The 12,403-nt window shown below is 45.5% G+C and overlaps 1 protein-coding gene across 1 annotated transcript in view; it reads right to left on the minus strand.

The window, feature by feature from the left end:
- Positions 1 to 12,403, minus strand: part of Chd7 (chromodomain helicase DNA binding protein 7) — a 179,208-nt gene that overhangs the window by 75,096 nt on the left and 91,709 nt on the right. The window contains exon 3 of the mRNA XM_032906136.1: positions 8,330 to 8,751. Within this exon, the coding sequence (XP_032762027.1) occupies positions 8,330 to 8,751 (422 nt within the window). The remainder of the gene's footprint in view (positions 1 to 8,329; positions 8,752 to 12,403) is intronic.

The following is a 12,403-nucleotide window of genomic DNA, read 5'->3' on the forward strand; positions in this document are numbered from 1 at the left end:
TCCCCCGAAGGGATCAAGACCCATAGGTAGAGGACTGTGTTTTATTTTCAGTGTTGAAACTGAAACTGACGGTCAAAACAAGCGCACTTTCTTTGACAAGGACCTCAATGGCGGGAGACAAAAGAGAATAAATACAATTTAAAATTCCTATCCAGCAAAAGAAACCATAGGCAGAGCAAAGAGACAGCCAACGGAATGGGAGAAAATCTTCACGAACTGTGTATGGGACAGATGTTAACTTCTATATAATGTAGAACTCCAAACAACCATCCACTCAGATGTTCGAGCGATTGGCAGAAACAATTCTCAAAAGAAGAACTGCATACAGTTGACTGCCAAATACGTGGAAAAGGTTCCCTGTCCTTCACCATTAGGGGAAGCAAATTATAACTCCCTCTCCTCGGGTGGCTGTCATCAGAAAAAGCAACATTAACAAGTGCTGGAGAGAACGTGGGCAGAGGAGAACCCTAATCCCTGGGGAATGGAATGTAAAATGGAAATGGGTATACAGGATCCTCAAGAGACTAAAAAGAGAACTTCCATATCGCTCAGCTCTGTCACTCCTGGATATATGACTGAACAAACCTAAGTCAGCACGCCATAGAGGAACATGCACACCCGTATTTACTGTAGTGCTGTTTATAACAGTCAAGACACAGAACCATCCCAGATGCTCGTGTGTGTGTGTGTGTGTGTGTGTGTATATATATATATATATCATCACACACACAGTGGAATGGTATCTGGCCATAAGGATGAAATTATGCCATTTTCAGAAAAAAATTAATGGAACTAAATAACACCATGTTAAGCAAAATAAGCTACAGGCACACACTCATGTTTTCTCTCCTACACGCAACCTAGATCCATGCACTGTGCGCGTATACAAGAACACAGGCACAGACATACACACCCTGCACATGGGAAATCAGAAGTGGGGGTCCTGTTGAGGGAAAGAACGGATATGGAGGGCCTGGGGCAGATATGGCCAAGTACAAATGATATGTATGTGAAAATTACATAATGAAACCTGTTGTGGTTTGCCCTGGAGTTATCTGTATTTGATGCTAATTCCACTGCTTCAAGGACAGCTACCTAGTCACTACTCAGGACTCAGGTGACTTCACCAGAACCTTCTCCCCATTTATTTTGTAAAACATAGGTGAGGGGCAGGTACAGGATAGAAGGAGGGCTGTCACTGGATGAGAAGGAAGGATGGGCAGGAGAGAAGTTTGAAGGAAGAGGAGGAGACTGAAAAGGAAAGTTGGAAGAGAAGAGGGAAAGGGAGAGAAGCCATGGCAGGTGATGTTAAGATTCTGCTCTGTGCTAAGGCATCAGCACACCAAGACTTTCCTCTAGTGCACACCTGCTCTGGGACCAGGCGACCTGGTCACCCACTGAGGCGACCCCACACTTGATCCCACATGGGCACCTTAGGACCCTAGCTCCCATACACACATCCCGCCTTGACTCCTTTTGAGGAAGAAAGAGAATTGTGAGAGGGAGGGAGAAATAAAAAAACAAAAACAAAAACAAACAAACAAAAAAGTGGGTTTACTAGAAACAACCTAGGATGTGAACAAGAACTGCCAGCATTAAGTTCTATGATAGTCTTTCTATAAGACACCAAGATAACAGGTCTGTATGTTGTTGCCTTAAAAGAGTAGCTATTGTAGAAAAGGTTCTTCCTTGATATGTAAGTACTAGATTTAAAAACAAAAACCTATCTATCCACCCATCTATCCATCTATCATCTATCTATCTATCTATCTACCTACCTATCTATCATCTGTCTGTCTGTCTGTCTGTCTGTCTGTCTGTCTTTCTATTACCTACCTATTTGTGTGCATTGATATTTGCCTGAATGTATGTCTGTATCAGATACTGAATTATAGACAGTTGTGAGCTACCATACAGGTACTGGGAATTGAACCCAGGTCCTCTGGAAGAGCAGCCAGTGCTCCTAACTGGCTAAGCCATCTCTTCATCCCCAAGTACTACCTTTTAAAGAAATGAGTAGCAAAGAAAATTAGAAAAGATTTCAAGGCCTAATTTGATTTCATGTTTTGAATACATGGGTCACCTTGCATCAACGGTCAAGCTCCCAGGCACTGTGGTCTGGTATCAAACCTGCCTTGCCTGAGAACCCCTGTGTGGGTGTTGGGAGTGTTAGGCCCCATGCTGCTTGGCCTCCTGTGGCATTTGTCAGATCTCAACGAGCTTCCCTGTAAACATCTGCTCTGTATGGTGCAGCCCCTGGGTCATTTTAAGCCTTTAACCTTGTCTTTAGAGTTGCTGTAGTGTTGGTCATTTTCTAAAGGACATCATTCTTTCATTCATTCATCCATCCATTCATCCATCCATTCACTCATTCACTCATTTGTTCATTTGGGAAAACAACAGAAAACTTTCCCGAAAGAACTGATTCCTTAACAATAACATATTCTGAAATAAGACGTTTGTCACGTAGTCAAGAATTAAGACTGAAAACCTACACACTTGTTTTGTGGACTGTCTTTTCACAGCATCTTTCACAGCACAGCATAAAGGATGAACCCAATCGTGCACTGCGGTGCTGATGCAAACCAAAGCCTCTGTGGTGGACATGTTAGTGCCAAAATGCGGGATGTACACTTAACTACTTGCGCCATGTTCCGAGACGTCATGTTTATTTATGACTGCACCTCACAGAGTGCACCCTAGCACTCAGAATCCCGCTCTCGGGGCTCACAGTTGTCATCTCTGACCTGCCAGGGTGGCTGATACAAGAGAGGCATGCTATCCACCCATATTTCCATCAGGATGAGAATTAGATCATCAGTAAAGTCAGGAAGGAGAAAAAGGCCACCATCTACCCAAACAGGAAAGACAGACCACTGTGAAGTGAACTACACTACCTCTATATATCAGGACCAAAAGTAAAATAAAATCGTACTCTAGTGAATATTTACGGGTGCTGTGACTCAAACTTCATAGCCTTTCCTTACCCAACGTTTCAAAGCTAAAGCCACACAGCTGAGGAGAAGCCAGCAAGGAAGCTGCCTGGTTCTCTTTGACATCCAGTGATGCCAGGAGCACTCTGACTAGGCCCAGGCTAACCTGCCAAGCATCATTATATAACAGGAGAGGAACACTCATTGTACCAATTTTCATATTTTTCCAAAGCACTCCAACATAAGGACATTTTAACGACGACGATGACGACAAGTCAGCCTGGGATCCTTTTTGCCCCCTTCCTCCCAGGGATAACATCAAAACCAAGTCTACCATAGCAAAACACACTCCTCTTTAATACTCTCCTTAAGCAAGACTTCAAAACAGTGTCTCTATAGAAGTCTCCCTCTTCTACCCACTTCTGCTCATGGCCTCCTCACCTTCTGCTGCTGCTATTTGGTTTCTTACTAAGTTGGGGGTGGGGTGGGGGACACACCCTCCTTTCCTGCAGAAACCAAAGCAGTAGCAGGTCATTGCTTTCCAGTCCACTGAAACTCACTGCGGAGGCACATGTCCCCACCAGGGACATCAAGCTTATAGTACAATGGGGCAGAATGTGCTTTCCAAGCTGCCCGATGGGTTCTCCTACTTGGAACGAGGGAGGAAGGCCCACGGTGGAGGCACTGAGGTGGCCACCTCCAAAGGGAGGGAAGTCTGGGGTTTGAATCATTGCTAATGGCTCTGAGAAGAGAAGGCAAGCTTTGGGGCAGCGGGGTGGGCACACGCAGTTCGTCCCTAACTTGACAGGTAAGAGACTTAGCGAGACAGGTTCAGAGGCAGAGCCTGATCGCCCTGGGTACTTCTTTCTCACTAGCACTAAAGGGGCGCCAAGCTCCTTTTTCTATCTGCACACGTGAAGTGCACATGCACGTGTGTGTGTAGCCTCTTTGGCAGGCCTGAGCCAAAACAATGTCTGATTTCCCAGTGTTCTGAATCAAACTAAACCGTAGCACGTGAGTGTGCTAAAGGGAAAGAAGGAACAAGAAGAAAGGGAAAGAGGCTAGGATCTGAATTCATTACACACGCACTGTGCAGACACCCGATGACGTGTGTTTGGCCCGTGACATTCTCACTACCACGGCTGGCTTAAAGAATTGCTTTCACCTGTGACCCCCATCAAGAAGTTCCACAAACAGAGAACACAAGTTTGTTTTAGTTGACCAGGACACTGGGTTTGATGACTGAGTAAGTGTTTCTTGGGGGAAGACACCCTAACTCTGTACAGTTATAATTGGGAAAATGAGTTCCTCAGAAGGAAGCTGCTAAATAAATACTAACTACTACCGTTAATGATAATTACAGGAGCAAGCAGAAAACACACGCCATGTCCTTTAGCACTTTGTGTCGCTTTTAAGAATGAGAGTGCTATGTGTATTTTCTGGTTTGAAGTGGAATGCCACCTTCACTCGATTGAAAGGTAACATTTTCATTTCTGCTAAACTTAACAGTGGGGGTGGGGAACGGAGCAGGGAACCAAATGTGTTCCTAGAGACTACATTAGCGGCAGTCACATTGCTCTGTTTAATTTAGGCTTCAGTAATCAAGTCACAGGCTCTGGCCAAGTTCCCTTCTTTCTGTACATTCAAAGAATCTTTATGTAGCTAAATGGACCACTAAATCCTTCAAGAGTCATTCAAAGGAAGCACTTCCTCCAAACTCTCTCTCACTTCACAGAGCCCATGCACGCACAACAGAAAGTACTGAAAGGAAAATGCAAATCCTCCGGGAATCCATGCACATGCAAAATGCATCCTCTCTAGCCACAGAGGGCCTGGCTCTATTTTCAATATTAACAGCCGATATTTGAAAGCTATAAGGACACCCAGGGAGGGCAATAAAAACAGGTATAGGAAAAATATATTACAAGGAAGAGGAGGAGGAGGAGGGGGAGGGGGAGGAGGGGGAGGAGGAGGAGAGGAGGGGGAGGGGGAGAGGAGGAAGAGGGAGATCAGGAGGAGGAGGAGGAAGAGGAAGAGGAGGAGGAGGAGGAGGAGGGGGAGGAGGAGGAGGAGGAGGAGAAAGTCTCTATCACAGGAGTGGGGCCTAGAAGTAGCCCATCTCCCCACCCCCACCCCATTGTTAGGGTACAGCTCTGGTGTCTTTATCCTAATATCCTGTTTCTCCACCATTCCATGTGACTGCTTCCAGGCAGATTACTGTAGCTCCTCTGGCACAGGAAAGACATGTGTGACTGTATTTTGGTTGTTGAGGTGGGGGATGTCTACAAATTTAACCATCTGACCAATCTAACAGAACCAAGTGGGATCCACAGGGCAAGGGGGCTGCCTCGGGCACCAGAGGACCTGCTCTGCGCATCTGCCACCTCTGTGCAGTCCTCCATCACCAAGGGTGTGAGAACGACACGGACCACCAGCAGGTCGCGTCCCCATCACCCACTCAGAGGGCAGCGTCTGCCGGCGGCGTGGCAGCAACAACACAGCTCAGGGCTACAGGAAAGAAGTGAGGAGTTACCAGGCTAAATTTTTCATTTCACTTGCTCATTTCCTCTGTTTCAGCCCCCTGTAGGAAAATTATTTTCTGTATAAACAAATTCATCAAGTTAACTTATTCAAGGATGGAAATAACCGGTATCACATAGCATTTTGCAAAACAAAATTGCCACTGTTGTATTCCACGGCATAGACGCAAACTGCTCTGGCAATTCAGCCTCAGCACTAACACAACCCAAACCCCCTATTACCTTCATCACTGCATATTCAATTTACATAATTATTCTGCTATGCTATTCAAAATTTACATGTAGTTGTGTGCATTCTCGTTATCCTTGATTCAAGGATGCTATTTCCTTGTAGATGTGACTGAACAAGGAGACCACAATTGACATACTCAATTCATCTGACCAATCGAAGCAACGTGGCTTGACAAAATAATGGTTTGGTTTGTTAATTTATTTAACGTCTCGGTGCAATTATCCTATGTTTGGACAGCCATTCCTGAAAGACCATCAACAACAGGGAAGCTTCCGAGGATGGTCCCTGCCTCACTTCATTGTAGCTCAGCAAATGGTCACATACGTGGTGAGGCTACCCAGGCAAACAGAGGTGCTGCCAACTCTCCCTCCACCTCCCAACACCTCCCCTAAACATGGCCTAGCATGTACCCGGTCAGCTTCCTGTCATGCGTACATCTCCACATTCATCACTGTGTTCCTGCCAAAGGTTCCCAAACCGTTAAGGCTAAAATCAACGTTTGTCTATAGCTCACAGGGAGACATCTAGTGAGGGCCAACAGTGGGAAGGAAGAAACTATATTTTCTTGTGAAAATTCCCTCCTGCGCCGCCCCCACCCCCCCCAAAAAAAGGAGGTGCAGGACCTACTCAGTAAGCCGGGCCGAACACGCATCAGAGACCCCCCCCTCACGCTCAGGAGGACAGCCACTGGCCTACCCTGGAGTCAGCCCCGGAAGCTCCCTGGGTGGACACAGGATCTATAGCTGCACCAAGGAAATGCTGCATGCCCAGGCTGGATTCCCACAGGTGTCAGGGAAGATACAAGGGTCACTACTACATACAGCATGTCAGAATCCATTTCCAAACTACCCCATGGCGGGTGAGGGTGTGCTCAAGTAAACTGGGAACATGGGGCCTGCCCAGTGAGACACAAGGTGAAGATGAGGGTTGGAAATTTATGTCGGATTCTATCCCACAGTGATTCTATCCATTTTTACCATTAAGTATAATAATAATAATAATAATAATAATAATAATAATAATAATAATAATAATAACAACAACAACAACAACAACAACAACAACAACGGAAACTGAACTGAAATTATCCTGGTACTAAAAGTGTTGGTGATAATATTGCTGAAGTCCAGAATGCCTCTTTAGTATACACACACCTACACCTTAACCAAAAAGGGCCCTTCTGTTCCAGATAAGGATTTGTCTTCTCTCCCTGGGAGATTTAAGTATGTGCTTCCTCATACCAAAGCCCAATATTTACACTCAGCAAACGCATGCTGTCAGACTAAGAAGTTTAGCTGTATCTTGCTTACTCATCACTACAGTTCCAATAGTCATCTACAAATAACTATTTAACAAAATGTCTCGTTAATAAATGCAAAAGCTTTGTGGTGAGTTCTGGGCTCAGAAAAATATTCGTAAGGAGAAAAAAAATATTTTCAATGAAGAGACTGGATACTGAGGTATCAAACACTGACCGAAAGTCATTGGTAAATTTGAGTGAGTGCATGTACTTGGTGTTTTGAACACCACACAAGGCATCCATGGCGAAAGGAAGGAAGGAAGGGGGGGGGGAGGGAGGGAGGGAGGGAGGGAGGAAGGAAGGAAGGAAGGAAGGAAGGAAGGAAGGGAAGCAGACTCACAGCATCAACAGAGTGACCATGGATTTGAGTTCATAGCAGGACACTGAAGAGGCTGCCCCTTCACTCTGCCAGCATTCCTGTGCCCTCCTCTGAGCACTGGTGTGCCCGCACATGCACACGCAGTGTAGCCCACCAGCAAAAGGGCTACAGCTCCACACAGAAAGTGCAAGGCAATGACACAATTGAGTGTGTGTGCACATAAATGTTTACATGTGCACGTGGGTTAGAGGGAGGAGTGTGTTTTCTATCAGAGAATGCAAACAGGCTCAGATTAACCAAGTCTGGCTATACTTGCATCTGGAAACTATATTTTCTAACATGAGCCACATTCTGGAAAACAGATTCAGATGTTTGGAACCGTTTCAGAACAGTTGTTAGAAATGTTCAGGGCAAATGAAAAAAATTAGTCCTCAATGTCTTCTCTCGGATTTTCTTACTGAATAAATATGCCTTCTAGGGGGTCAGAGAGTTGGTGGAGTGGACAGAGCAAAAGAGGCTCTTTCCTATTACCCAGAGTTCACAGTGTTTGTCCTTGAAGCCACATCTACTGACGAGTGCCCCTGGGATTTTCCCACACTGCCCACAAGGACTTCAACCTGCCGTGGAAGACTTACCCTGCCAAGCAGACATCATCAGTTCTCTTTCAAATTCTGGGAATGGCGGGAAGATGCTTAGAGCCGTACAATGGCCATGCTCTCATCTGAAATCCTAACTATCGGTTATGTAAGCACCGAGCCAAGTTGTGATTTTTATAATAAGAAGCTGGTTGCTAGATAATATATTTTAATCTAGTAAAACTCTGGATAAATCAACGGTTCACAACAGTGGAGTCCTAAAGTTTGGAATACACAAACACCTAGCTTTGCACTGTATGGGCCAAAGCTCACAAATGCTATAAAATACACAGGAAGCCACGCCCCCATCCAGACCACTGCAGCCCGGGGCTGACCTGCCTTGTGGCCTTTGACTCTACCCACGGCCTACCTTGATTTTTTGCTGGATTTGGGTTTTGGCGTGACAGTTTTTGCTTTCCTTTCCTTTGGCTCTTTGGGGGTCTTCGGGGCTTTTGGGGTCTTGGGCTCTTTCTTCTCCCTCGGCTCCTTCAATTCCTTCGGATCTTTTTTGACCTTCGGCCTTTTCCTTTTCTTTTTTTCTTCCTGGGACGCATCCAGTGAGTTCCTGCTCAGTTCTTGGTTATCAACCCCACCAGGGAAGTCATCTTTACCAAAACCTTTACTGGGATCCCCTGCAGCGATGTGGTTATTTTTCTTTTTCTTCTTTTTCTGCTGTGGCTGCTGCTCTATTGACGGCAGGTAATCGTCGCTCTTCACTAGCTGAGCGTTCTGTCCGCTGACCTGAGTCATATCCGGCACTGGCTTCTCTAGAAAGGGCTCCGATGGAGAATGCTAAGAGACACAAATGGGACTGAATTAGTTTCTCGTCCTTCACTGTGAAGAAAGGAACCCAGAGTCAATGGCTGACCGTCCTATTCTATACTCAAGGAAGCAGATATCTATACTAAGGGTCATGGATTCGCCGTTTTCCCTCAGCCTGGAGACATAGGTGTTTCTTTAAGAGGGATGCTTCACACACCAGTTTGTTGCTACAGAAAAGCATTAGTGCAGGAAGAAAAAGCTGTCATGGAGCTAGACATTCTGCACCCTTCCAACGGCAAGAACACGGGGTAAGAAGACAGACACAGACTCAGCCTGCAGAGGCCTCTCTCCGAGTGAGAGGGGGACTCAAAGACACGGGGTACAAAGAAGAAGCTTCTCCAACATGGAAAAATTCTAGTACTAAAAAGATAAAAATAAGTGCAACACAACCTTTACAGGGTACACAGGTCCTATCTGGATCAAATGACATCACATTGTCTAGATCAAAATGTCATGCGAAGGAATGATTTTGCATTGGCTTCTTAAAGCCAGATGGATGGATGGATGGATGGATGGATGGATGGATGGATGGATGGATGGGTGGATGGGTGGGTGGGTGGAGGAAATCAAATGCTGACATTAATTTGGGAGGTACACATTAGAAAATCCTGACGAATAGGATGAGACTAAGAAGTCAAGTGAGATTACAGTAAAGAGATAACTCCTGCTCAGACTGGTCTCACAGCCCAGAACCCACGAAAGAGCAGCGACAGTGCAGGCGCATCATCCTCCAGCGAACTGCGGCACCTGAGGACCCTTCACGTTTCAACAGAATACCTGAAAACATCCCAGCTGCCACCTTCAGCCATCCTCTGCCTCTTTCCCACATTCCTGTGAGTTCAGTGATCTTCCGATGTGCCCAGCATGGGCTTCATGACCTTAACATCACTAAATCCCCATACCAGACCTCTAGACTAGATGGGGACCCTTCCAGTTTTACAGTTGAGGACAAAGACATACTAACATAACCTGTCTGAGAAAACAAAAGATCATAACGGAACCGGTATCAAAGTTGATACGACTTATACCCCTCAAAAACAGGGCAGTGTAGGGCCCAGGCTCACCCCAGAGACTCAACACTAAGAAGGTTAGAAGCTCATGTTTAGTACAGGTAACAGAAATCACACCTCAAAATATAACATTTATGCAGTGTGTCTCATGCCATACAGTGAGTTTATACATTCATTTACCTGAATCTACAAGGAAATTGTAGTAACTTATCTGTCTTTCAGAGAGAAAAATTCCAGAAAGTGATGTGGCTCCTGAAGGCCACACAAGGACTGGAGGTGACACCTGAGTGTGCCATTCCTTCATCCAGTGTCTTAAACTCCAGCCAGCTCCTAAAACCTGACACACAGGAGTACTTCTAGAGAGGCGCCAGTGTCATTCTATCTCCGAAAGACTCCATGACCATCTCCAAAGCAACATTACAAACCGAAATCCACTTAAGAAGGTCGCTAACCATTCGCACCCAAACCTGCCCCGGCTACTCTAAGGACAATGGCATTTGATTCTTCAGCCACACCAGCAGGGGAGGGATATCCTCAAACCCCGACCCGAAACATTAAATTCTAATCCGGGCCCCACACCAACTGCTTTCTGGAGAAGTCACTTCCCTCAACCAGAGTTCAGCTTCTTCACCTAACTTTCTTTCCAGTATGGAGTAGGCTGGGCATATAGCTTAGAGTGTTTGCTCAACAGGCACAGGCCCTTGTTCTGATCCCCGTCGCTCCAAAAACAGCAGCAGCAGCAGCAGCAGCAGCAAACTGGTATTAAGACCCATCTTAAAATACATGCTGCCCCTTTTCGGTCACAGCAAAGAGGAAACGAATTTTACAAGGCATGTCAGAAGGCAGAGGTGAGAACACCTTGGGAGGAGCATATTGATACGCATCCCCACGCAGCTCCCACACGGACACCAACGTGTGGTTACGTCTACCCCGTCTTCTAGACAGGAAGTGAGTTCTAGGAGGCGATGGGGCTATCCGGAGCCACATAAAGGAAAGAGGTGAGATGTGAACCTAGGTTTCCCAAACCTAGCACTGCTTTGACGCCACCCCCTCTCCTCTTGAAGCCTTACAGGCAGCCATCCTTTTGGGAAGGAGAAGTGTGGAGCCCACACTGAACTGACCAAACTCTGAAGCATCACCACTAGCCTACGTCCCCTCACAAACATTCAGGGACCCAGGCAACCTCAGTCCTGGCCACTAGCCAAGTTGACTGATTTCTATGTACAAATGGCTCCAACTCAGCTCATTACACTTCCCGATGTACCTGACTAGGAGGAAGGTACGGCTTTTCCATGTGGAGCATAGAAATGAAACTTTTTTTGGGATAATCTAGTATTCAAAAAATAGGACAAGTTATTCCTTGAAAGCAAGGGAAAGTCTGAGGGATCGCCCTGAGGTAGAACGGTTCTTACTATGGGGTATGTGTGTCTTCAACCTGCATGGCATCCACTCCAGTTACAGAAGTTAAAGGCCCCGGGGCTTTTCCAGAACACATTTACAAATTAAAAGAGCATCTCCACACACCCCCCCCCCACACACACACACACACACACACACACACACATACACACACACACACACACACACACACATACACATACACACAAATAAAAAAATAAAAACAAAAAAAAAGCTGAAAATTCATCTATACATGCTAGCATACAAATCACTTTAGATGTTTCTTTTAGAAATAAATGAGGCCATAAATTAGGGACTCGGTAAAAAAAATTTAATCTCCCACAAGGAGGGGGAAAAGTGAAGATGGAACATGAAAACGTATTAATCTTGTTTGATATGCAGCAGAATTGTTTTGGTACTGTCTGAAGGAGGGCAGAAAGGTGCTCAGGGATGTGAGTGTTTACCAGACCTACTTCTCCTTGAATCTTTTAGAGAGAAGCTGTTTTTGTAAACATTTAACAAAGAACAGATGGTCTGCCTTAATCATGTGGGGTAGGAGGAAAGAAAAAAAAAACCTGGAGCTCCCAGTAATACCCAGACAAAGTCTCTCAGGCCCTGCTTCCCCTACTACCCCCACCAAATGCTTGGTACGGTCTTCTCTAATGCTATTTAATTTTACAGCAGACATTTTCCCATCAATCCCCACTGCCTGACAGGTAATCAATGCCATTAACATCTGATATTACCATATAGGCCATTCCTAAAACCTCTCATTTATTAAAGCGAAGGTGAGGGGGTTTTAAATACCACGCAGATTTCACATACCCCCTATAGGACATTCTCCACGACACCGTTCCTGAAACGCCTTTTGACATACTGTGCTGTCTGTAAGAAGTGTGTCGTAGACCCCTGGGTCTTAAAACAGCTGACTGATATTTAAATGAGAAGTAAAAATGGCCCAAGGTGTATGTTTTGGGTAAAGAAAGAAATTTAGTTGTATTGTTTTATTTTAACCCTTCTGCTGGCAGTATATCGATCAGAAAGTAAGGTTTTGTATAGAACCGCAGAGGGACCAGATGCGCACTGTCAAATGCCAGCCGTTTGGGAAGCAAGGGCAGATTCCTCTGCTGTGTCTAGGCAAACCTATGAAGGAAAGTGTAGAGGGAGAGAGTCCTTGACTCCTTAAGTCTAGACCTGTACACAACACAGAGTCA

Source organism: Rattus rattus, chromosome 1 (genome assembly GCF_011064425.1).
Source record: "Rattus rattus isolate New Zealand chromosome 1, Rrattus_CSIRO_v1, whole genome shotgun sequence".
Taxonomy (NCBI): Eukaryota; Metazoa; Chordata; class Mammalia; order Rodentia; family Muridae; genus Rattus; species Rattus rattus.